We start from the raw sequence: 25,800 nt of genomic DNA on the forward strand, positions 1-25,800 counted from the left end.
AGCTCGGTAAGAAATCATTACCGGTGGGGAACTAGTACAGCTCGGTAAGAAATCATTACCGGTGGGGGACTAGTACAGCTCGGTAAGAAATCATTATCGGTGGGGGTCTAGTACAGCTCGGTAAGAAATCATTACCGGTGGGGGACTAGTACAGCTCAGTAAGAAATCATTATCGGTGGGGGTCTAGTACAGCCCGGTAAGAAATCATTACTGGTGGGGGACTACGGATTACCTTGCAATACTTCGCCATGTGTTAATAATGTTCCTCCTTGTTGTATATGGCCATATGGTGCAGTGAAATATTTATTTTTCAAAATGTTCAAATAGGTGCTTCCTCTCAGTGTACTTCTAGTGATCATTCTAATAGATGTATAACGTCTTCCATCAGCATTAATTACAGGGAAAATGGGGAAAAAAATCCTCTTTATGAATCTGAAATTATAATCATGAGTTTGTTGCATCCTGTTATTGCATGAAATATGTTGTTTTGACTACCTTTAAAACAGGTGTTAATTTACTATTAAATATGTACATGTACTCTCAAATCAGATTACTATCATTTTCAAGAAGTGTTGGATTTACCTCCCTTGATAATGACTTTGGGCCTATTCGATAATGTAACATTTTTCAGGGGCGGGTCCAGGTGAAGGCGTAATGGGTGTACGCGCCCCCCCCCCCACATTAGTGCAGTTAACAATTATTTTATGTTTTTTAGCCAAAAAAAAGGTCCAAATTATTTTTTTCCTCGCTCTGCTCGGCAAAAGATTTAATTCTACGCCCTCTCTTTCAAATATCCTAGAAACGCCCGTGTTTTTGGTATCAATCCTAGCGGACCTGCAAAAGTTTTTTTCAGGCTGTGCAAGGCTTGGTCAAGGTTCCCTTGAAAGAAGCATTAGATTACTATATTCGACCTTATTTAATAAACGAACAACTCTGGTCCAACCGGTTCAACCGTTTGGATCGCAATAAAAATAAGCGGGCCCTGGACTTGCGTCTCCTATTTTCAGTTATTAATAGAATATAGAGTTTTACAATTATGGCTCTGTTTTTAATGGGAGGTGCATGCTATGCTATAGGGTACATGTGGTGTTGAGTGTTATTTTTATAGAGTTTATTGATATTTTGTTAATCTTGTTATAGATATGTTAAACCCTTCTAGTCTGGTATGTTGATGTACCACATATTTCCAAAACATAATGTAAAACAGCAAAAGTGACAGCCGAGCAATATTTGTATTGTTGTTGTTGTAAATGAATTGAAATTTATTAAATTTATGAAAGTTTATATAAAGTTGTATCATCTTTTTAATGAATTTTGAACACACGCTCTTCTTCCCCGCTTTCATCGTCGATAATCCAGTGGTTACGCTAACTTTTGTTCTCTGCACCACTGGAACATGTCATAGCAAAATTGAACGCACGCTGCTATCTATTTGATTGGTCTCGGGTAAAAAAAAAAAAACACTGACCAATCTCTAGGCTGAACCATGTCCTTTGAAGATTACAGAGGACCGACAACAAATTTCAAAGCCAGACAAATTTACCGTTACGCGCCCGATCTTTTGATGTACATCAAAGCGTTCGGTTTGGCTATGACACATTCCAGGGGTGCAGAGAGCAAAAGTTAGATAAAGCCCTGGATTTTCGAGGTTGCCCGACTACGTATATTTTGGAATAATATTTTCAAATGATTGAGAGAATATTCGTCAAATTAAAAAAAAGCGACCCTGTGACTCGGAACTACTCTACCAATTGAGATACCATGCAGATTACATATGCCACTCGTAACTAACATGGTGATAACTTGTTTTCAATTTAACGCCAAGATCAATCTTTTCCAGTTCATGGTGAACAACATACAAGCGAATCAAATCGGTATTTTATCAATCGTGTCCCAGGACAAGTTAAACTGTTCAGTGAAGTTATCAAACACTTCCCAATTTTCTAGTTGTACAAGGGAAAGTTAGTTCTGCCACAAACATTTTCTAGTCCGATCGAGCCAAAGCGGCTTTTCTAGCACTGAACAACATATCCTCTGGAACGGTATACAATGATGAGCTAATTTGTACTCGTGTCCTACCCTAACCAACAAAAAATCAAAACATATATTCAACGTTAACAAAAAATGTGTATAAAAAACAACAACACTGTAGCTCTATGAGCTTTATTGTAACGATGGTTCCATCGCAACAAGTCGGTTATATACATGTATGAATTACCTCATCAGCAAAGGAGATTGGTATGCAAGTGAAATGATCTCCTTCATGCACCGTTCTTCAAAAACTCCGGACTATCGACGTACAATCGGCTAATTAGATGCTGTATCTGCAATAAGATTCATCAGTTTGAAAATATGTGATATCAAAGTTTGACGTTCTACACAAAGTCATAGCTTGACGAAGGGACCAGTCGGTCTTGAAACGTTGCGACACGTTTACTACCTACATTGTGTAGAAAGTAAAACTTTGATATTAATTAGTTACTGGTTATTCTAAATGAGGTTGCCATTGACGCTTTTACACTAAACGTAATCTCCTTAATGTTTCAATATATATTTTGCTCTTTAGCAATTCGAGGTAAGGCTTCCAAACTAAGGCTTTTTGGAATGCTGAAGATATGTTTCACGCCAAGTTTCTGTTCTTTGTGCGAGGTCAATCAAACGCTGATCACCGAACGGACCATGATCCAGGTTGCCGAGACAATGCAAACATTTCGTTCCAAGTATCTCTCTTCGAAATTCTAGCAGACCACGACGAAAAGTCATACCAGATTTCCAATTTAGATACCACATGCATGACTTTGATCCTATCCTTGTGATAAGAATAATATTGTTTGCGCAGATGATAAAAATCATCACGGGCTTCAACAAACATGGAAGCGGTGTCAACATGTCTGACAAGACTACAGAAAATGTACATCTGGTATTAAACATTTTCTAGTGGCTATGCACTTCTGCAGTTGACATTTTTTGGAATGTGTTCAGACTTGTGGTGCATTGAAACACCGGATCCTAGCTCGAGTTTCCTTTGACAAATAATGATAATCGTTTGATGACTTATATTATTAAGCTTAAGTAATTCCGATTAGTTCAGTATCTAAACATTTAAATTTGGTTGGTGTACACTAAAATCGATATCTTAAAACGTTTAGAGGATGTTAAAATGTTTTTTTTTCACACAGCTTGCTTTCCCCAATTAAAATGCAATTCGAAGATTCATATTTCTGAAACTGTTAGATAGCATATCGGAATGTATTTTAAATTACAAATGTTTGGTTTTCAAACATCATTAAAACGTTAAATGATACTTAGCCCTGCGTGTTTTTGATTGGCTAGGACTTTCCCTATTTCTTATGTTAGAGCCACACTTTATGATTTAGTATCTAGTAATTATAAGTTGTACATACCTAACTTGTTTGGGGTATTTTGTTAAAAGGTCGAGATCATCTTTACCCAACTTAGTTTATTAAACTTGGTAAAATGTAGGTACTTATTTATTTCAGAACAACAAGGTCAAAGTCAAATACTAAAGTCTGATTTAATGATGCTTTCCGCTCTGTCACGTAGCTGCACTATTTATTACTTCATCAGTCCTTTTAAAGTAGTACATTGTAAGAGGTAGACATCTTTGTATATTAAGATTTTTCGGTCAAAGATCCATGTGATTCTCTGATGTTTTCCCTCTCCATAGCGTCACCATTTTCTACCTCATGTTGGCCAGACTTCAAGTGTTCTAGTACAATTGATGTATTTGGTAGAGGACAATTAATGTTTCTCTTGTTCTTCCATTAAAATGCAAGTAATTATGAGATTGCTGTTCCACTTTTGAAACTCGTAAGCTTATTAATACAAGACCATCAGGCTGAAATTATTTCCAAACTTTAATAAATGTGGATCCGTAATTTTGCAAATGTGGTTTAACACGCTATTCTAATTTATACGGGTTTTCCAAAAACATTTTTTCCGTGAAAAATAGAACCCGCGAAAATATAAGTAATTTGATTAATCTAACCTTACCATAGCGCTTTCTTTTTTTCCTTAGCTTCTAGACATGAAATTCGCGTGAAGAGTTCTCATGAAATTTACTATTTTAGCAAATCGGCGATAGTAAGGTTCCAGGAAAAGAGACATTTTTTTCAGTAATATGTCATAATCAGAAATGAATACATCGATAAATAATAAACACATGTAAAATCATTCATCCCAGTGATTTATTGACGAATGTACAGAGGATAGAAATTGACACATGAAACGGCTGCCATCACTCACGATAAGTGTAGAGGGTTTTTTAATGACATAAATGGTTCTTAATTAATACGAAATTATTGTACTCATGTCTTTTTTAATTTATTGATTTTTTTTATGCTTTTTTAGAAAACGCGTTGATTCTTTTGTTACAAATTAATAAACCTCCAAAGATTTGAGACTTTTTATGCAGCGATACATTTTCATTTTAATAGTTGAATATTTGAATCCTTTTGGCAGCAACGATATAAAAGGCAAAAATTCAAACAATGATATTTTCCATAAACATTTAATTTAAATATAACAATGTCCTGTACCTCCACCTGCTTTTAAGTTACTGAATCTAACAAAATCGCAATGAAACGCGTCATGATTTCCGTGTCAATTTTTTCATGGATTGGTAAAGTTTCAAGTCATCTAACACTCGAGAAAAAATATGATTAAGACCAGGAAAAAGTCATTCTTTATACATTGTACTTTATTCTGATTGAAATTCGTTTTTTCGTATTTTTTTTATGTATTTTGCTACAAATGTTTAGAAATCAAAACAAATGATTTCCATGTTGTTCATTTGAATCATTGCTAGATTGTTAACTGCTTCGCAACATATACATGTACTTTAAAGTATTCAATAATAAGCATGGTTTTGACTTTTGGTGTTATAGTGTTTTAGCCGTGTCGTTTGGTGGTTGTAAACACGACCTAAAATTCGTCTGGATTTCACCACTGAGATGGAAGTTTTCAGTTTTTGGCTGGGACATAACATATGAACTCACAAGGAAGCAATCATTGACAAAGTGAAATAAACAAATAAATGTGATGATATAAACATTTTATAACAATGATCACTAGTGTGCAACAGGAAACTCAAAACATCGAAAAATTCCATAAATCATACACGAAAAAAATAATCATACATTACATACATCTTCATAACGTCATTCAATAGAACTATTTAAACTATTACACAAACATCATCTGGCAAGAAAGTACGGATCATGTGAGTTGAAAATATGTTTGCTATTCATTGATTGATTTATTTAAGATTGAACTCTAAAAATAAAAACATTGTGTGAAAAATGCAGTCAAACATATTTTAAGGAAAACATGAATGGGATATATGGATGTTTTTGTAAGCAAACCAGTCATGATAACGTCGAAATAGATATGTCAACAGTTTCCTTTTAATCTAAGCAAAAGCACAAATTTTGAAATATATTTGCATAGATTTTGAGCAAATTAGAACAAAACCACGTTTTGTTTGAGCTAGCTGATGTCAGTTTAAAATACGCATTCTAGAACAAAGTCCACTTTTTGTAAGTATACTAGCAGTATTTGGAAGACTATACTTTTGAGCAATGTTAAAATATTATGTTTTTGTCATAAAAATGATACGATATGGATGAAAGTGGATGACACACATACATCACTTAAAACTATATACACAGAATACCATACAACAATAAAGTAAACGACTGAATATATACTAGTGACTAGACACCATGTTGTTAAAAGTGAAAATAGTATCGTAAAATATTTTCATTCTATCGACGTAATAAATGCACACATTTCTATTTTGGTTTGAATTCTGGAAACGTACGTATTTAAGCGGTGATATTATTCAAGCGATTTGGCTATAACTATTGCGCTTAATTACGATAATGTTTCCTTAATTATCTTTATGTGTATATACACTGTGGCTACGACAATTCATTATAGCGCTAATTCAATAATGCGCTTAAGTTTTAGTGCGCTTAAATAAGTACGTTTACAGTAAACAATAATGTCTTTTTATTTTTAATCGCGGTAACTGCAACAATATGTTATGATATGGTGCTATATATTTATATAATAAAACTATTAACCCAAAATCATAATGATATATATGCCTATATTATGCTAGAGTAAATATAAACAATATCATCCATCACATAAACAACAGCTCAAGTTTTAAACGTTGTCCCGTAAAATGGTATTCACCACCAATTGAACCGTTAAATGTACAACATGTAGGTATATTATGTTTTCTGTGGATGCTAAATTATTAATTTCGGTAAACATTGTCTTAAATTGTGCTTATAATTGTTTTAGGAGTATTTTTTTCATGAAAAATATATTTCAATTTATAAAGCTGATCAGCAAATCGAAGGAATAACATATTAACAAAGTTCATTATTTTCAGTATCTCTCTTCAATGACACTTTTCGATATGTTCATTGCTAGTGCTGAAAGTTAAACAGACATTTTGTAATTCGAACGAGCAGGCTCTGTAGGTAACTCTCACCAATGATGTACTGAGGAATGTATGACAACAGTGAATCGCATTTTGGCTACATAAGGAATATAATGCACGGTAAATATTAACTTCATAAATAAAAACTACACAATGCTACATTAAATCTATTTTTGATGTCTATATCTGCTAAAGAGACAAAGCTAGATTGCCATTACTCCTATTATTTTTTTCTAGTCACACTATGGATAAAATATTTGAAGAATAAGCATATTACGTAGCGTGAACGAGGGTTAACTCAAGATACCTGACAATTTCTAAATGGAGAACACATGTACACGATGTCAAGTAATATGGCTAAGAATCAATTCAAGTTAAAAATTAATATTACAAGTTAGCACCCTCACATTTGATTGAAAATGTAATGTATAATTAACACGTGACCTAGATTACGGCGATGGCAATTTATTCGATGTACAAATTAAAAAAATAGTTTTAAGATAATTGAGATTCCATTTTTTCGAGTACCACTTGAAGTCTGATAATTACTTCTATTAAATATATAATTATATCTTACGTAGTTATTTTGCTCTCTGTGTTTCTACTGAAACCGAGTTGAAATAGACATGACATGACTTAACGCAACGATCATGTTAAACATGTAATATTTAACATTTACCATAGTAATATATATTGTATATAAAAATAGTGTCATAGCAGTCACTATAGGTATGTTCAAAATATCGTTATAAATACATGATTTATCGTGTTCCGGCAGACACGTGTATCGTTTTTACTTTTTATAAGTTAAACACATCATAACTAGCAGATATGCAGAATGTTTTCGTATTTGCATATATCAAAATGTTTTGAATATCTTTTCTAATTAAAGATATCTATATTTTCCCCTGACATTTTACGATGAGCTGTATATTACTTTAATTGTATATACAAAATTCATATTCCGAATACTTTAGTACTTTAGCGATAATTAATTCATTGTTTAATTCATTTCCGATAATTTAACAATTGATAAATTAATTTATATATAAATGTTAACTAGAAAGCTAATAGTTACGCTCCTACTGGTCGCTTCTTCTCATTGGAATCATTTTCATTACTGTCCTTTTTATCATCCTCTTCACCAAAAAATAAATCTAATAAGTCAATTTCTTGTTCGTGATCTTTAGATTTTCCGTTGTCTTTCTTTCTGGATGGGCTAGGCAAATTTCGAACGCTTTCGGACTTCTTCTCTTCATTATCGTTTGATAAAATTAAGTCTGATACTGCACTAACTAATTTTGAAAATAAGGACTGTTGAGATTTATCTTCGTCATCATTGTCATCATCGTCGTCATCATCTTCGTCATCTACGGGTTTCTTTACTCCTTTACATCCATTTTGATCACATTGTTTGGATTCTTTATCATCTGGAATGCCATCATTATCATCGTCTTTGTCTAATTCATCAGGAACACCATCATTGTCGTCGTCATCGTCTAGAATGTCTGGGATGCCATCTCCATCTGCATCAGCCAGGTTATCAGGAATGCCGTCACCATCAGCATCAGTATCCAGATGGTCAGGAATTCCATCTCCGTCACTATCCTGAATTTTATCTGCATTTCCATCACCATCGGCATCTGTGTCTTTAAAGTCTGGGATATCATCCCCATCTTTGTCCTCTTCGTCATCTGGAATACCATCGCCGTCATCGTCGTTGTCAAAAGCATCTAGAATTCCATCATTGTCGTCATCAAAATCTAAAAAGTCAGCTACGCCATCACCGTCAGTATCCTTCTCCATAAAATCTGGGATTCCATCTCCATCAGAATCGGAATCTAAGTGATCAGGGATACCATCGTTGTCATCATCGTCATCAAGGTAATCAGGAATTCCATCGCCATCTGTATCTTTTTCCTTATCATCTGGTATACCATCGCCGTCATCGTCATCATCCAAATGATCAGGAATGCCATCGCCATCGTCATCGTCGTCTAAGTAATCAGGAATTCCATCGCCGTCTGTATCTTTTTCCTTATCATCTGGTATACCATCGCCGTCATCGTCATCATCCAAATGATCAGGAATGCCATCGCCATCGTCATCATCGTCTAAGTAATCAGGGATTCCATCACCATCTGTGTCTTTCTCTTTATAATCAGGAATGCCATCATTATCATCATCATCGTCCAAATAATCCGGAATTCCATCGCCATCGCTGTCTTCTTGATTATCGGGAATGCCATCTCCGTCATCGTCGTCATCCAAGTGGTCAGGAATACCGTCACCGTCATCGTCGTCATCAAGATAATCAGGAATGCCATCACCATCTGTGTCCTTTTCTTTTTCATCAGGAATCCCGTCGCCGTCATCGTCATCGTCCAAATGATCAGGTATGCCATCTCCATCGCTGTCTTCTTGATCATCAGGAATACCGTCACCATCATCGTCGTCATCAAGATAGTCAGGGATTCCATCTCCATCTGTATCTATTTCCTGGTCATCTGGGATACCATCTCCATCATCATCTGTATCGAGAATATCAGGAATGCCATCACCATCACTGTCTTCTTTGTCATCTGGGATACCATCACCGTCATCATCATCATCTAAATGATCCGGAATACCATCATTATCATCATCATCATCGAGATAGTCAGGAATACCATCGCCGTCTGTATCTTTTTCTTTGTCGTCAGGTATACCATCGCCATCGTCATCGTCATCCAGTTCGTCTGGAATACCATCGTTATCGTCGTCATCATCAAGATAATCTGGAATGCCATCTCCATCAGTGTCTTTTTCCTTGTCGTCAGGTATGCCATCATTATCATCATCGTCGTCCAAATGATCTGGAATTCCATCGCCATCACTATCTTCCTGATCATCTGGGATACCATCTCCGTCATCATCTTTGTCTAGGTGGTCGGGGATACCGTCGCCGTCATCGTCGTCATCTAGATAATCTGGTATGCCATCGCCATCGGTGTCCCTTTCTTTGTCGTCGGGAATACCATCACCGTCATCGTCGTCATCCAAATGATCTGGAATACCATCGCCATCACTGTCTTCTTGGTCGTCAGGAATACCGTCGCCATCATCGTCGTTGTCTAAATGGTCAGGAATTCCGTCGCCGTCATCGTCGTCGTCTAAGTAATCAGGTATGCCATCACCATCTGTATCCTTCTCCTTATCATCAGGTATACCATCACCATCATCGTCATCATCTAAATGGTCAGGTATTCCATCACCATCGTCGTCATCATCCAGGTAATCAGGAATTCCGTCACCATCTGTATCCTTTTCCTGATCATCGGGAATACCATTACCGTCATCATCGTTATCAAGGTAATCAGGAATGCCATCTCCATCACTATCTTCTTGGTTATCCGGAATTCCATCACCATCATCGTCGTCGTCTAAGTGATCTGGAATTCCATCGCCGTCATCGTCGTCATCAAGATAATCTGGAATTCCGTCACCGTCAGTATCTTTTTCTTTGTAATCAGGGATACCATCGTTATCATCATCATCGTCTAAATAGTCTGGGATACCATCGCCATCACTATCTTCTTGATCGTCTGGAATCCCATCGCCGTCATCGTCGTCGTCTAAGTGATCAGGTATGCCATCGCCATCGTCGTCATCATCAAGATAATCTGGAATACCGTCACCATCTGTGTCCTTTTCTTTGTCATCAGGGATACCATCATTATCATCATCATCATCTAAATGGTCTGGGATACCATCGCCATCACTATACTCCTGGTCGTCTGGAATGCCGTCACCGTCATCATCGTCGTCTAAGTGATCTGGAATTCCATCATTATCGTCATCATCGTCAAGATAATCCGGAATTCCGTCACCGTCGGGGTCTTTCTCTTTGTCAACAGGTATACCATCATTATCATCATCATCGTCTAAATAGTCTGGGATACCATCTCCATCGCTGTCTTCTTGATTATCAGGGATACCATCTCCGTCATCGTCGTCATCCAAATGATCAGGTATTCCATCATTATCGTCATCATCATCAAGATAATCCGGAATTCCGTCACCGTCAGTATCTTTTTCTTTGTAATCAGGGATACCATCGTTATCATCATCATCGTCTAAATAGTCTGGGATACCATCTCCATCGCTGTCTTCTTGATTATCAGGGATACCATCTCCGTCATCGTCGTCATCCAAATGATCAGGTATTCCATCATTATCGTCATCATCATCAAGATAATCCGGAATTCCGTCCCCGTCGGTGTCTTTCTCTTTGTCATCAGGGTTACCATCATTATCATCATCATCGTCTAAATGATCTGGGATACCATCGCCATCACTATCTTCTTGATCATCTGGAATACCATCGCCGTCATCGTCGTCGCCTAAGTGATCAGGTATTCCATCATTATCGTCATCATCATCAAGATAATCCGGAATTCCGTCACCGCCGGTGGCCTTTTCTTTGTCATCAGGGATACCATCATTATCATCATCATCATCTAAATGGTCTGGGATACCATCGCCATCACTGTCCTCCTGGTTATCTGGAATGCCGTCGCCATCATCGTCGTCATCCAAATGGTCAGGTATACCATCGCCGTCATCGTCATCGTCAAGATAATCCGGAATTCCGTCACCGTCGGTGTCTTTCTCTTTGTCGTCAGGGATACCATCATTATCATCATCATCGTCTATATGGTCTGGGATACCATCGCCATCACTATCTTATTGATCGTCTGGAATACCATCGCCGTCATCGTCGTCATCTAAGTGATCAGGTATTCCATCATTATCGTCATCATCATCAAAATAATCCGGAATTCCGTCACCGTCGGTGTCTTTCTCTTTGTCATCAGGGATACAATCATTATCATCATCATCATCTAAATGGTCTGGGATACCATCGCCATCACTGTCCTCCTGGTTATCTGGAATGCCGTCGTCATCATCGTCGTCATCCAAATGGTCAGGTATACCATCGCCGTCATCGTCATCGTCAAGATAATCCGGAATTCCGTCACCGTCGGTGTCTTTCTCTTTGTCATCAGGGATACCATCATTATCGTCTAAATGGTCTGGGATACCATCGCCATCACTGTCCTCCTGGTTATCTGGAATGCCGTCGCCATCATCGTCGTCATCCAAATGGTCAGGTATACCATCGCCGTCATCGTCATCGTCAAGATAATCCGGAATTCCGTCACCGTCAGTATCTTTTTCTTTGTAATCAGGGATACCATCATTATCATCATCATCGTCTAAATAGTCTGGGATACCATCGCCATCGCTGTCTTCTTGATTATCAGGGATACCATCTCCGTCATCGTCGTCATCCAAATGATCTGGAATTCCATCATTGTCGTCATCATCGTCAAGATAATCCGGAATTCCGTCACCGTCGGTGTCTTTCTCTTTGTCATCAGGGATACCATCATTATCATCATCATCGTCTAAATGGTCTGGGATACCATCGCCATCACTATCTTCTTGATCGTCTGGAATACCATCGCCGTCATCGTCGTCGTCTAAGTGATCAGGTATTCCATCATTATCGTCATCATCATCAAGATAATCCGGAATTCCGTCACCGTCGGTGTCTTTCTCTTTGTCATCAGGGATACCATCATTATCATCATCGTCATCAATACTATCAGGAATACCATCGCCATCTGAATCTTCAAGATTATCGGGTATTCCATCACCATCGTCATCTTCGTCTAAATAATCTGGTATTCCATCTCCATCGTCGTCATCATCTAAATAGTCGGGTACACCATCTCCATCTGTGTCAATTTCCTGGTCATCAGGAATTCCATCTCCGTCATCGTCGTCGTCTAGGTGATCTGGAATTCCATCGCCGTCATCGTCATCATCAAGATAATCCGGAATTCCGTCACCGTCGGTGTCTTTCTCTTTGTCATCAGGGATACCATCATTATCATCATCGTCATCTAAATGGTCTGGAATACCGTCACCATCTGAATCTTTCATCCCTTTGCATCCTCCATCTTTGTCACAATACTCCTCGCTGTCTGGTTTTCCATCACCATCGGCGTCGTTATCCTGTGAATCTGGAATGCCATCGTTGTCATCGTCGTCATCTTTGCTATCCGGTATACCGTCGCCATCACTATCTTTCTCTTCGTCCTGCCCAAACCACAATAATTTCCGTCCATGGCAATTTGTACACATTTCCTGAAATAACAATATCAACCATATTTACGTTGTAATTAATATTGTGTAAAGGCAATCTGTCCCTTTTAAGCCAAAGCTGTAACTTCATGGCGCAAATATGTTTCACAAAGCATACCTTCATACCATCCATAGTTTTACTAAAAATAATATCACTCATCTATATGATTTATTATGGTAAACCGTCCTTTAATGACCATAGCTGTTGATAGGACGTTAACAAATACTAAACCAAACCAAACCTATTATGGTAAACGTTGAATTTGTTTGGCAACTGTTAGTTATATAGACTATATTCAGTGCACTTTGTTGTGCTATTTGAAATTGATATCGATTATAGGAAGAAGTTTTCCTATTATTTAAAACAGTGTATTTACCCCCCCCCCCCCCCCCCAAAAAAAACCCCATTCATAAAGTGGTAATGGTTGAATGAGTTTGTTTCTTAATCCGAAAAGGGAGATTGACGAAATGAAATCATGATAAAGATTATTTATCAAACGTAGTCCCGTACTAAATTTTCAGGCTTAGACTTTAAGATGTAGCCCGTTGATATACTCTGGTGTATGTGTACAAATACGTGCACAATGTGACTATGGCTATATCAAAGCGGTTAACATTTAACATTACACAAGTGTATGCAATACAAAATCAATTCAATACCAAAAATCCATGAACTGAATTGTGATCATACACGTTAAAGTAACTTATTGAAAATTCCATAGAGAATTAATTGTGACTTATTATATTTTGCAATGCTACTTTTTTGTGATGCAGACCTCAAATAGGGATCTTCTATTCAGACTTGATTTACTTAAAGGATGTTTTCCCCAAACAAATAACGTAAACGTTTTACAAATGCCCTTACTATTCGGACTCCAAAAGTCATTATTCTTTCAAGATAATATGTTACATCACAATAGGATGCATCTATCCTAAAACAATGTAATTAAAGTGTTTCAAGCAGTTTACAGAATAAAGAGGTTTTGCCCTTCTTGAGCAGTATTATCAAAGTACCGCAAAGCCTAATATCACAATAAGGTATTTTCATCATATCTTTTTTAAAATACACACCTTATTACAGGAGAAAAACATGCTTTCTACTTTGGAACAATGACGGAAACTGCAGTGAAAGGTTTCCACAATAATTTTCCATTCCGGAAATTTGAGTTACTTAAGATTGATGAGTAAAAGGAGGTGACTTGATGATGTGTTATATAGACGGTTAGAAGGGCAACGTTTACTGAAAAAGACGAAAACGTCCATGGAGCAAGTCCAATACCATAATTTAGTTTAAAACATGCTGAAGTGGGTCATGCGTGTCTTTAATTAAAAGGATAAATATTGAAAACAACACATTCATCATTAAATGATTCGTGTCAAACTGTTTGCTTGCTGACATGACCATTTCAGTTGGCGTGCATAATAAACTTATTCATGAGAGAAAATTTCCCTAAAAAACTACTATCGATCTTGTATTAGGAAACAAAAACTATAGCTTCAAAACATAGATAACACTATAAAGGAACCTAAGACTTGTCTTTAGGTCAATTTACGAACAGTAAATTGCATTTTCAGAAAAGTTCAATGCGTCTGTTTTCTTCCTGAAAAAAACATGTATTACAGGATACACTAGAAAAAGTTTATACCACAATGTCTACACAAGAAGAAAATTAAAATACGGACATAAACACATGTGTGCTGCATCACATGGTTACCACGTTTTGGTGTCTGCTGTCCAATCAGGGAAAATGTAAAGATCACAAATAATTTAAAAACCAATTTACATGGGACAGACACTGAATTCTAGATGTTAAAAATCAGTTTATGATGACGACGTTACATTTTATCGGTTAGCTTTGCCTCCGGGTATTGCGCGAGTTTTCTTTGTGTCTGTGTGTATCAAATATGATCAATGCTCTTATGGGTTGACACTGTGGTATATTAAGCAACGTGTATATATTTACAAAACATATATTTTGTTCTGACATTATTAGCAAATTGCACCCGCGTTCTCCGTTAGACTGACTGATAAATTACTCATTCGAGTTTAGCTCACCTGGCAGCATCTGTCGTCAAACTTTGTGTCGAGACTTCTTCAGAACGATGAGGCGGATTGAGTTACTATACAATTTGGTCTGTAGCTTTGTGGTGCACAAATATCATGTTTGTTCATATGAAATTTTTTTCACCGACGTTCAAGGTAACGGGTATCAAATTTAATATGGACCAAACCTCAAATGATTTGTTTTCTACAGAACAATTACATCTGATGCATTGACATTTGACCTTCAGCTTTCTGGATCTTTCACACGAGTCATAATTGTTTAACAAAAAACCGTCTTCATAATCACCAGGACAATGGTATTAAGGTATGATGGTCAGATAAAAAAAAACAACACGACAAGCATACATGTGTACGTAAGATATGACGTATGATCGAGGAACGAATGAGACACCTGAAATTGCCATCATTAAAATATCGAAGGGACAGAGGAGACATTGTTGAAGTGACAAGAATGGAGTAAATGATCTATTAAGGGTGAACCAGAATAAAAGAATGAGAGGTAAAACGCTTTCATTGGAGAAGTCAAGATTTAGGCTCGATGTCAGGAAATACTCATTTACGCAGAGAATGGTAAACAACTGGAACTCGTTGCCGGAGGAAGTGGTCCAAACCGTTTGGACAAGTTCTGGAAAGCGAAAGACAGGATGTACAGTTTAGCTATTGACAACACAAGTACCACATCAACCAAAAGTGACTACACGAATATAGCAGTAAAGAGACAGGAACTGGATCAACTAATTAAGTAAGTCTGATTTAAACCAGATATCTGATTCTACTCCGGTACTCTACGTAGAGTAAGAGTATCGGAGTGGAATCAAAGATATGATTTTAATCAGATTGTGTTTAGGAGTTCTTGACATTTGCATAAATAATTGGGTTTGAAATATTTTCTCTTCCTATATAATGAGGTCCCGAAAATTTGCTATTGTTATTTTGAAGCAGTTGAAAGATAGAAACCGTAATGCGTTATTGGTATCTATGGAACATTTTTTCTCTCCCTATACATATAGATTAAGTAAAGGTGTAAGGCACAACATTAAAAATGTATCCCATGATTGTAGGAAGTTGAAAATACAAGAAAGTGATAATACGACTTCCACGCAGCAAGGATTATGATGATGTAATCAAATTTTAAAGAATAATCGAGGTTGAAAACCTGCTCTTGTTCTCCTCGTACCATTCCAAAGGTCTCCATGTAAATATTACCGTGTTCTTATTTTGCCCTAGTTTTATCGATTTTGAGTTCGAATTAACCCTTTCACCACTGTAGACTACCATAAACTCGTCCAGATCAATGCATGGAACAGTTTACTTAAGTTACATAGGGGTGAAAGGGTTAAGGGTTTGTTGACACTTCGGTATTATCGTTTTTTTTGGTACGAGGATCACCTGGTGCATACAGACACACCAAATGTGTATATAATACATGTGTTATACATGCATTTTACCAAACGATGGGGTGCTTTTTTTCTGTAACTTAGTAGTTAATTACACTTCATCCAACAACGGACACATTAATCAGACCGAAACCCATCGAATTCCTTCAATGTTACATAAAGATAATAAAATCGACGATGTGTTGTCTTTCCCTTTATTGCTAGTAACATCCATGCTCCCTTACCCACGGCGTTAACTTGTCGCAGTTAATTCGGTACGCTTGCTCCAAATATCAAGACTTATGTGATAAATGTCGACTGCTGATAGACAAAGTTACAACACAGGGTTTTCAAAGATGCCGGTTGGTCGCCATCAGGAACTCGGGTCGATGTTTTTTTATTATGTTCATTAGAGTGCCTTGTGGTTTTGTTGTCATGATTACCAGAGTTCTCGACGCGAGGCTTTAACATTACTTGGATTTGACCTAGATTTACATGGCGGGTGTCGTCGATGAAGCAGAAGACGCTTACCCTTCCGGAACACCTGTTCGTATTATCCTTGTACTTTTCAAGGGTCTCCATGTAAATCTGTTCTTTGTTCATATGTTGCCCTAGTTTTATCGATTTTGAGTTTGATCTATGGTGTTCTCTTTTTTTTTTTTTTTATTATACAGGCAGTTTTGCAATCGATTTTGGACGCAATGTATATCTTTTCAAGGATAGGGAGCTCTTGTAACCATTTCAAGACCACAGAATTCTTCATAATCAGTTGACAATATTTGTATGCATGGCTATGTGAATATATTTCTTTATTCATATTTTGACCAAGTTTAACTTATTCACCCCTGAAATTTCGTAATGAACTATTCCAACCTTTGAATTGGAAGAGCTCAAATGTGTCTTCAGGGGTGAATGATTTTAATTGATATTTAACCCGAATTTGGTTTCTTCTTTACATTATTGTTTCTGTTGTGAAGAAGTCAATACATTGTCTTATTTACCAGTTTCTCCTTCTATTTTGCAATAAATGACCTCCAGTGTTTGCTGATGTTGCTGCAGACTGTCAGTCTATACTAGAAAATGATTAATCTTTTAACTGTGCTCATAATTCTTCTTATCTCTAATGGTGACTGTTGTACTGGATTTAACAGGGCGACAGATGCAATACAAGGACAATTCTCGGAGCATTATTTCGTCACCAGATTTTTGTGAAAACCTTTCTTTGTTAAGATCTTTCCTTTGGCCATTTCTTTTTAGTGTGAAACTGCCTTTCGTGTTGGCCTTTTATGATGCATCTGTTTAGTTTATCATTTTTATTTTCGCTATATTCACGGTCACCAAGGAGAGCATGACATTAATACCCATGAATGTTTATCCTTTTACTGCAAAACACTTGTAAAATAAATGAAATACAAAAGTAGCCTCTGGAGCGTAATATATTAAACTCATTCACCCCTAAAAACACATTTGAATTATTCCAATTCAAAGTTTGGAACAGTTCATTATGACATTTCAGGGGTGAATGAGTTAACTGGCTCTGTGAACTACTTCTGATCTGGGCAACCGCAAATATTAGCCCCACAAAATTAAACACCTACACAGTAGATGAATATTTGTATTGTCTACAATTTGTTTCCCTAATGAACTCGTATGGGGTTATAAGGGAATCATCCATATGTACAGTAGATACCTTTTGGTTTTTGATCAATAACACTTGGAGTCAGCGGTCAAGGTCACAATGAACGTTGTGAAAATAGTTTGGGAGTCTAATATAGCTTGAAAAATCACAGGATGATTGCCCATGGAGAGAGGAGGAACCTTATTAGAAGGAATCTCCATTGATTTTCAGATCAAGGGTCAAGGTTGAAGTGAACTGCTGAGAAATTAATTTTCTGAACAAGTAGTATTGTTTTAGGCTTAGGTCATTATTACTTTTTTTTTAGTGAAAAGCAATGAAAATTTTAAACAATTGTTTAGATTTGTCTGCATTTTTCCATGATCCTCTTCCCAGACCTCTGGATCTGGTCGTATTATAATCTTCCCAGACCTCTGGATCTGGTCGTATTATAATCTTCCCAGACCTCTGGATCTGGTCGTATTATAATCTTCCCAGAACTCTGGATCTGGTCGTATTATAATTCATAAGTACAAGCAATCTTTTGAAAATCATGTGCGCAAACCGAGTAATTTTATGTTATTGTTGTAGTATTTTGAATCTAAAAGTATGTTTTCAATGATTTCAATTTTATGAAAATATCACCATATTAACTTTCTCCTTAACTTAACATTAAAGTGACAGATAAGTTCCAAGTAATGGAATCCTTGATGTAACGGGATGCAGGGCCCCTTATACCTCAAACACAGGGCCCCTTATACTTCAAACCATATACATACAAAACTCAAGATTCTTAGCTCAAGCTCAATTTCAAGTTTAAGTGAGAAAGAACTCTTTGAAATTTCGAAATACAATTTGAGTTGGTACTTGGTTGAAACATGAAGCAGATGATCACAATGCTACATTTTGATCAAGTTGCAACATAGGTACTAGCCTTGTCTGTCAATACACCTATACTGATTATATTATAGGTGTATTGACAGAGGAGGCTTGTACCTGTTTTTGCAATATCGTGGCAAGTTACAAGAACATTGATTTGAGCAATCAACTTAACCCTTTCACCACTGTAGACCATAATGGACTTATCCAGACCAATGCATGGGAGAGTCTACTAAAGTTGCATAGGGGTGAAAGGGTTAAGTATGTGAACGAGATTGGTTCATAAAAATGGGACCAGCCCTCATCGAAAAACACTAGTTAAAGGGGACCACATGATCTATTTTCAAAAATGTGCATATTCATGTCTCAAAAAACACATGCAGGAATTACGAAAACTGGGTGAAATTCAACACAAAACAATGCATAAAGAAAGAAACATTTTATTACAAAATGTGAACATTAATTATTCCTGAAGACCATATAGGGTCCATAACTCAAAAACAAAATGCTAGCACAACGTAGCTGATGGTTCGAAACACAATCAATTGTACACCGATTAGTTTTAGATTGTAGAGTCCCACAGTAATCTCTCAACTTGGAATGACATTTCATTGGTTCCAATTTGTATGTAAAACAACCTCTGTTACACCTTGTCAATGGCATCAGAATGTAAACCATTTTTCAGACAAATGTTAATAACAGCGACATGCAAAGATGCATAGTTCAAGGTGAGTTGCTGGAATCACATTTAATATTTTATTGTGCCCATTCAAGAAAACAACAAGCAAATCTGCAGGACAACGCCAACCAAACAACTTGGCATTAAGTACTTTATCACAATCATATTATGAGTTAAAGCAATTCAAAGAAGCTTAAAGAATGTGATTTGTTAAAAGTTGTGCTGTTCGTCCAATGACTGACTGAAAGCCTGAAAGGTTCTCTACTTCACAACACTTCAATACTTGTAGTTAAAAAAATACTTTTAAAGATTGGAATTCAATTTTTTTCAAAGAGAAAACCTGCACTAATAGGATCGTATTTCTTTCACAATAAATCTCATTCACACCTATGGACAATGACAAATGTAAAACTTTCGTACAATCGTTACTCTCGTTCACAGACCATGTAGACACAAACATTCACTCAATCGTGAGAATCGGTCGTCAGATATCTTATTGCAAATCTTGACGACAAATTGTTTCGCTTTCTTTTTAATATCTTGTTGTTTTTTTGACGTTAAAAATAATAAGTTATTCTAATTGATCTTATGGTTACAACTCGTCGTGTTTGTCTTCTTCAGCATCTTCTTCATTCTGAAACGAGAGATAGGAGAAATAGCACATTACACACAGGTCCAACGGTCGAGGCTGCTCGTGTCACCTACGTACCTGTAACACTAGTAGAATAAGGAAAACGACTCTTACACTACTATACAGCAGTTGGTTTGAAGTTCACTAAAGGAGTACTGATATTTCGATATGAAACTAGAATACGCCATCGCAAAAATAATTAAAACTGTTCATTACAAATTGTCGAGCTCTGTCAGAATTCCTGTGATCTGTCTAGTGTAAAGATTTCATTGACAATTCAATATATTTTATAAGATAATATTCCAGCACAATGTATAATTTGAAAGTCATTCTTGTTTGCTTGTATGTAAAGTTCATTTCTAATTGTGGAGTTGTGAATATGTGTGTGATGGTGTGTATGTAAAACCACCACGTGTGATAGGACCCTGGAAACCTGTTTATGTGCCTTGGACCATCCTAAATCCTGTAGAATGCAGAACTTTTTCATACAATCTGTTTACATTTATACCGAAAGTTTGTTATTCAGGACTTCTTTTCTGAAGTGTTACATTAATGCTCGAAACAGATTTCCATCACATGACAAGACTAACACTCTTCTACACTCAACTGAGAACCATTTTTCTTTCTAAAATAAAGAATTAAAACATATCTCTGATCTCCTTGCCATTTCAAGCACAACCATAGTTACTAAGTTAGAGGTATATCCTGTCCTTCCTCTGATGTCATAATGGAACTATATAGAAGAGTCCAAAATGAATCATAAGAAGGAGGGACAGGTTTATTTTGTTCGGCCTGTGTATAATGATTTCCTCTCCCATCACCATGGTAACATCTTTGCCTGGTTTGATTCACACTGATAAAGCAGATTCCCTACACTCAAACAGAACATCAGGGTTAGTATAAATTACTTCCCTTTAAACATTACAGGTCGCATGCACTCAAACATAGTTTGTGCACCGACTCAAAATTTGTTATCAAATTCTACACATTCACATGCATTTCTCGTAAAAACTGTTTATCTCTATTCTAAATACCATGCAAGAATGTTAAAAGATCTTGAAATTTTTCATCTTTTTTTTTTTAAAGTCAAAATGCAGTGATCTGATAAACCTTTGACCTTCACGGCCAACACAAATCAAAAGATTGGACTTTCAGAGTAAACACAAATCGAACAGGCAAAGCAGCATGGTACATTTATGATGGGAGATGGAAATATAAAAAAACACACACATCAAATTCACAGGTAAAAATACCATGCAAAATGGCTGCAGATTTGTTGATAATTTGAAATGGAATCTTCTTAGGAGCGGATTATTTCCGTTTGTTTCCCAGACCTGTTTACCTAAAGTCTATTCCCCATGTTTGTTTATTTAATGCAGAGTTTGTTTCCAAGATTTGTTTAAAGTTTGTTATGGTTATGCACAGTTGAAGTTCCAGGTTGTATTCACGCATCGTTATGTTCAAAACTGTGTATGTTGGCACAACAGTTTCTATTGTATTGTGTGTTTTGGGACTTATTAAAGGTCCCTATTCTGTTGTGTTGGTTGGGACTCTGATCCCTATGCCCTGGTGTTTGTTTGGACCAAGGTCCCTTAATCTGTGCTGTGTATTAGGACTAAGGTCCCTATTCTGTGCTGTATGTTAGGACTAATGTCCCTATTCTGTGCTGTGTATAAGGACTAAGGTCCCTATTCTGTGGTGTTTGTTTGGACTAAGGTCCCTGTTGTGTTGTATGCTGGGACCAAGGTCCCTGTTCTGTGCTGTATGTTAGGACAAGGTCCCTTATTCTGTTGTGTTTGTTGGGACTATGATCCTGATGTCGTGGTTTGTTAGGACTAAGGTCCCTATTCTGTGCTGTATGTTAGGACTAAGGTTCCTTGTTCTGTGCTGTATGTTAGGACTAAGGTTCCTTGTTCTGTGGTGTATGTTGGGACTAAGGTCCCTGTTGTGTTGTACTGTGAAGTGACAAGACTACAGAGCATGCCTTACCTGATCTGCATCCTCACTGCTCACTTCTTCGGCATCATCATCAGCCGCAGCTTCCTCCTCCTCAAAATCGGGTAGCTCATCCACCTGAAAGGAGTATAAAGGGATATTTAGTATATTGAAGCATAACATAATTACTGTTTACAACTTTTCACAGCTACCAGAGAATTACAGAGAAATAGCTAGGACCTTGCTTTGAAGAGGTAAGCCAGGTTAACGGATTCTATCAGATACAATATCATCAGGTGTTTTGGTGTTTATATATAATATACAGTAAATCTTCATTATAATGCCCTTTGTTTTACTGCCACCCTGCTTATTTACTGCCAAAATATTTCTTGTCCTCCCTTTCCTTTTTTTCTTTTACTAGCCTGCCTTGATGCATTACTAAATCCCTTTATAATGCCGAAACCTCACTGGTAAAATGGTGGCAGCATAACAAGGCTTTTCAGTATGGTCGTTACTTGAAATTTTTAGTGTAAACAGAAAAATCAGAATGATTTCAGAAAAGTCTCTACACAGACAATTACCTTAGCATCCATTGGAATGTCCATAGATGCTCGCAGCATTGCTTCGATTCTCTGGGCAAAATCTGCTGAGTCCTTGATGACAAATCCAGAGCGGAGGGTGGCGGTGTCGTATAAGATGAGGGCAAGATCTTTAGCTCCTGCGTCCTCAGCCTCCACCTTTGTCTTCAGTTCCTTAATTAGAGGATGGCCAGGGTTGATCTCGAGGGTCTTCTTCTGTGTGGCATAGTACCTGATGGCAGTAACATTATTTTTGTTGACAACATTGTTTTAAAGATTTAAAGAACTCCTGGAAAATGCATGTAATGAGACAACAGAAACAAAGTTAAACTTTATAACATTATTTGAATAGTAAATGCAGTTCCTGAACATAACAGATTGAGCAGAAACCTTTCCCCCTTTTTCTCATCTATCACCATCCTATTCAGTGCCTTCCAATGCACCTTTTACATCAATGCAAATTAAAATAAGGGAGATGAAACGTTGATCAATACACAATTAGACACGGGTATAAGGATATGAACATTTCACAAAAGTCTGGTTTCTAAGCCCAAATTCTGTGTCCTAGGGTACAAATTTCATATCCTTTACACCTACATAGGAACTGCTTTTATTCTAAAGATATTGGTCACAAATGAAAAAAGAAAACCTTATGTAAGAAATGAAACTTGATAAAATAAAATATTATTATTTAAATTGCAATAATCTTTGAACTTACTCGGACGTTGGATCCTTGGCTTTGGCATAGGCCTGAGATTTCATGATCCTCTCCATGTTTCCTGACCAGCCGTACTGGCTAGCGACGAGTGCACATGGTGACTGACTCAACCTCTCGGAGACGGTGGCCTTTTCGATCAAGTCCTTGAGTCCTTCGTCCTTCAGCCAGGCGGTCAAGGGTTCGTACTCCTTCTGCAGGCCTTCTTTATTTTCCTTTGCCTTCTCGCTGTCTCCGTCAAGTTTCAGACCCTCCTTAGCGACATTCTGGAACTTCTTCCCATCAAATTCAGGCAAAGACTGGATACAGTACTCGTCAACAGGCTCGACAAGGTATAGGACCTCGTACCCTTTCTTCAGTAGACGTTCCACAAATGGAGATTGTTCAAGCTGTTCAAGGAAAAATGAAATAAGTCATTCATGAAGTAAAGCACTTCGCATTTCTGTTTCATGAGTTTCACTATCAGATAAAAAATTCTCTCTCTCTCTCTCAAAAAATAAATAAATAGAGTCTTAAAAGAATGATGTTGCTTCCAATAAGCATTCCTCCAACCACTTCTTTTTTAAATTTTGTCTACGAATTACATAAATCGACAAATAGACCAATACATTATATTGGAATATTTTTGCTGCAGTTTAATGTTTGCCTTTGCCGCCCTCTGTAATGAGGGTGAATTTATCATAACAGTATACAATACATTGTCGGCACAAGGGCAAAAATAATACTAAACAAAAATATTGACTTTTCCAGTGAAGGGGGAAAGTTTCAAAGAACAAAGTTTCCCAGTATACAGAACTTTATATAGGTTTTTTCGGAGATAAGCGATTTCTATTTAATCATTTTCATAACCTTAAGGTCCAATTCAAATATCCCTACGTGTCTAGAGTCAAATCCAAGTCTACCATCGCATCAGGGATAAAAAAAACTTGGCTGAGTGTTAATGCTCTACATCTCCCAGCTTCAGGCTCAATAGTTTGTAGAGTTTTCATTAATTTATTATCTGTCTAGCTAGAATACCATGTTAACCTTTTTATTCACATATCAGCTAATTACTATGTGTTTTAATGATAACTTACACTGATATCTGTCTAATCTGACTTGCAAGTATTCCGACATCTTGTCTAATTAAATACTGTTGAAATCCCATTTCTAATAAACACCTGGGCATTCCGACAATCTGTCTAAACTGACCAAAAGTGTTCCTGATAGTGTCAGATTAGTGAACTTTCACATGGTCTAATACCCTGTTTATCGCAAAATTGTTGTGCTTTTAACATCTTTAACATGACAGGGATTCTATTTTATCTGCCTTCCAGGATGACGGGTTACAAAGACTGGACTAGATTTGTCTCACCTCTTTCCTGCTAGATCCTGCCATAAAGTAAATGGTTTCCTGTTTGTCCTTCATCCTCTCTAAGTAATCAGCCAAGCTGGTGAGTTCAGTGTCCGAGTTGGAGGAGGAGAATCTGAGAAGCTTGGCCAGACGGGTCCTGTTGGAGTGGTCTTCAATTACTCCTAGCTTGATGCTACAAACACAAAATGAAAGCATTAAAAAAAGTTTTTATTAAAATTGTGAAAACAAATCAAAATGAAAAAGTGCATATGAAATTCACAGTTCAATTACAAAAACTATTAATCTTAATATTTTTAATGAAAACAGCTACCATTTCCTGTTTTGTTGTACATAAATATGTGATGCATATATAAACGGGGGAACCAAAATGACATTAAATTCTTGGAAACTCACTTTCATTATTTAAGTTCAACGTATTTGCAGGAAATCATTAAGTCGTATTGACAACACTTCTGAGCAATGTCAACAAACCTGGTGCTGTACTCTTTCCAGAACTTTTCGTAGTCATCTTTGTCGATTTTCTTGAGCATGTCGAGCGTCTTCCTGACCAGCTTCTTCTTGATGACCTTGAGCAGTTTGTGCTGCTGCAGAGTCTCACGGGATACGTTCAGTGGAAGGTCGTCGGAGTCAACCTGTCAAGTAGTAACAGTCAAAAATGTAATCGATGTCAGACAGTCGCATTCAAAGACAAATCTAAGGGGCTATGCTTGTATTAACTTAATGGAGGGATGGGAGGCAATTTCAGAGATCCCATTATCTTTCCAATTACGGTAGGACAATGCTACATGACATTCAGTTTGTAGAGGTTTGACTGTCCCTTCACCAATATATTTGTAACAAAAATTCTGTTCATCTCTCCAATACAATTTATTCTCAAATTCAAGATATACTGTAATGTCATCTCTAAATCTGCTGGAGGTTTAAGATGGTTGTTGGGGAAGCCAGAGGATAATGTGAAGGATTCAAGCTGTAGAATTGTCAAGATACATCCTAACATTGAACTAGGAGGTATAAATAAACTATTGTAAATATTCACAAATACTTATTTGTATTTGGCCAGGATGTTTTTCGTTGTGGATCTCAACTCAAGAAAGGGACTTGCAACATTTGTCTGATGTGATAATTGTGACAATTTCATAATGTGAATTTAGATGCAAATATATATAGTGAAATTTGTTTCCAGTATTACCCCAGGTGTGTATATAAATGTTACTGTACTTACCACACCCTTAACAAAAGATAAATATTTTGGCATCATGTCCGCGAAGTCGTCGGTGATGAACACTCTCCTCACATACATCTGTAA

The 25,800-nt window shown here is 36.9% G+C and overlaps 1 protein-coding gene across 2 annotated transcripts in view; it reads right to left on the reverse strand.

Annotated features, from left to right (window-relative positions):
- Window positions 1-4,190: 4,190 nt before the first annotated feature.
- LOC110461697 (serine-aspartate repeat-containing protein I-like) overlaps window positions 4,191-25,800 on the reverse strand; it is a 43,136-nt gene continuing 21,526 nt past the window's right edge. The window contains exons 8-15 of one of the 2 annotated variants that reach the window (XM_021515303.1): window positions 25,717-25,794; window positions 24,966-25,126; window positions 24,495-24,666; window positions 23,144-23,529; window positions 22,429-22,657; window positions 21,902-21,985; window positions 12,097-12,670; window positions 4,191-10,185 (exon numbers count right to left, since the gene is read on the reverse strand). In XM_021515303.1, the coding sequence (XP_021370978.1) occupies window positions 7,550-10,185; window positions 12,097-12,670; window positions 21,902-21,985; window positions 22,429-22,657; window positions 23,144-23,529; window positions 24,495-24,666; window positions 24,966-25,126; window positions 25,717-25,794 (4,320 nt within the window). In that variant the 3' untranslated portion in view covers window positions 4,191-7,549. Of the gene's footprint in view, window positions 10,325-11,659; window positions 12,671-21,901; window positions 21,986-22,428; window positions 22,658-23,143; window positions 23,530-24,494; window positions 24,667-24,965; window positions 25,127-25,716; window positions 25,795-25,800 lie in introns of both variants that reach the window. The other variant, XM_021515302.1, reaches the window with a different exon arrangement.

This window comes from Mizuhopecten yessoensis, unplaced genomic scaffold, assembly GCF_002113885.1.
Source record: "Mizuhopecten yessoensis strain PY_sf001 unplaced genomic scaffold, ASM211388v2 scaffold10651, whole genome shotgun sequence".
Lineage (NCBI taxonomy): Eukaryota > Metazoa > Mollusca > Bivalvia > Pectinida > Pectinidae > Mizuhopecten > Mizuhopecten yessoensis.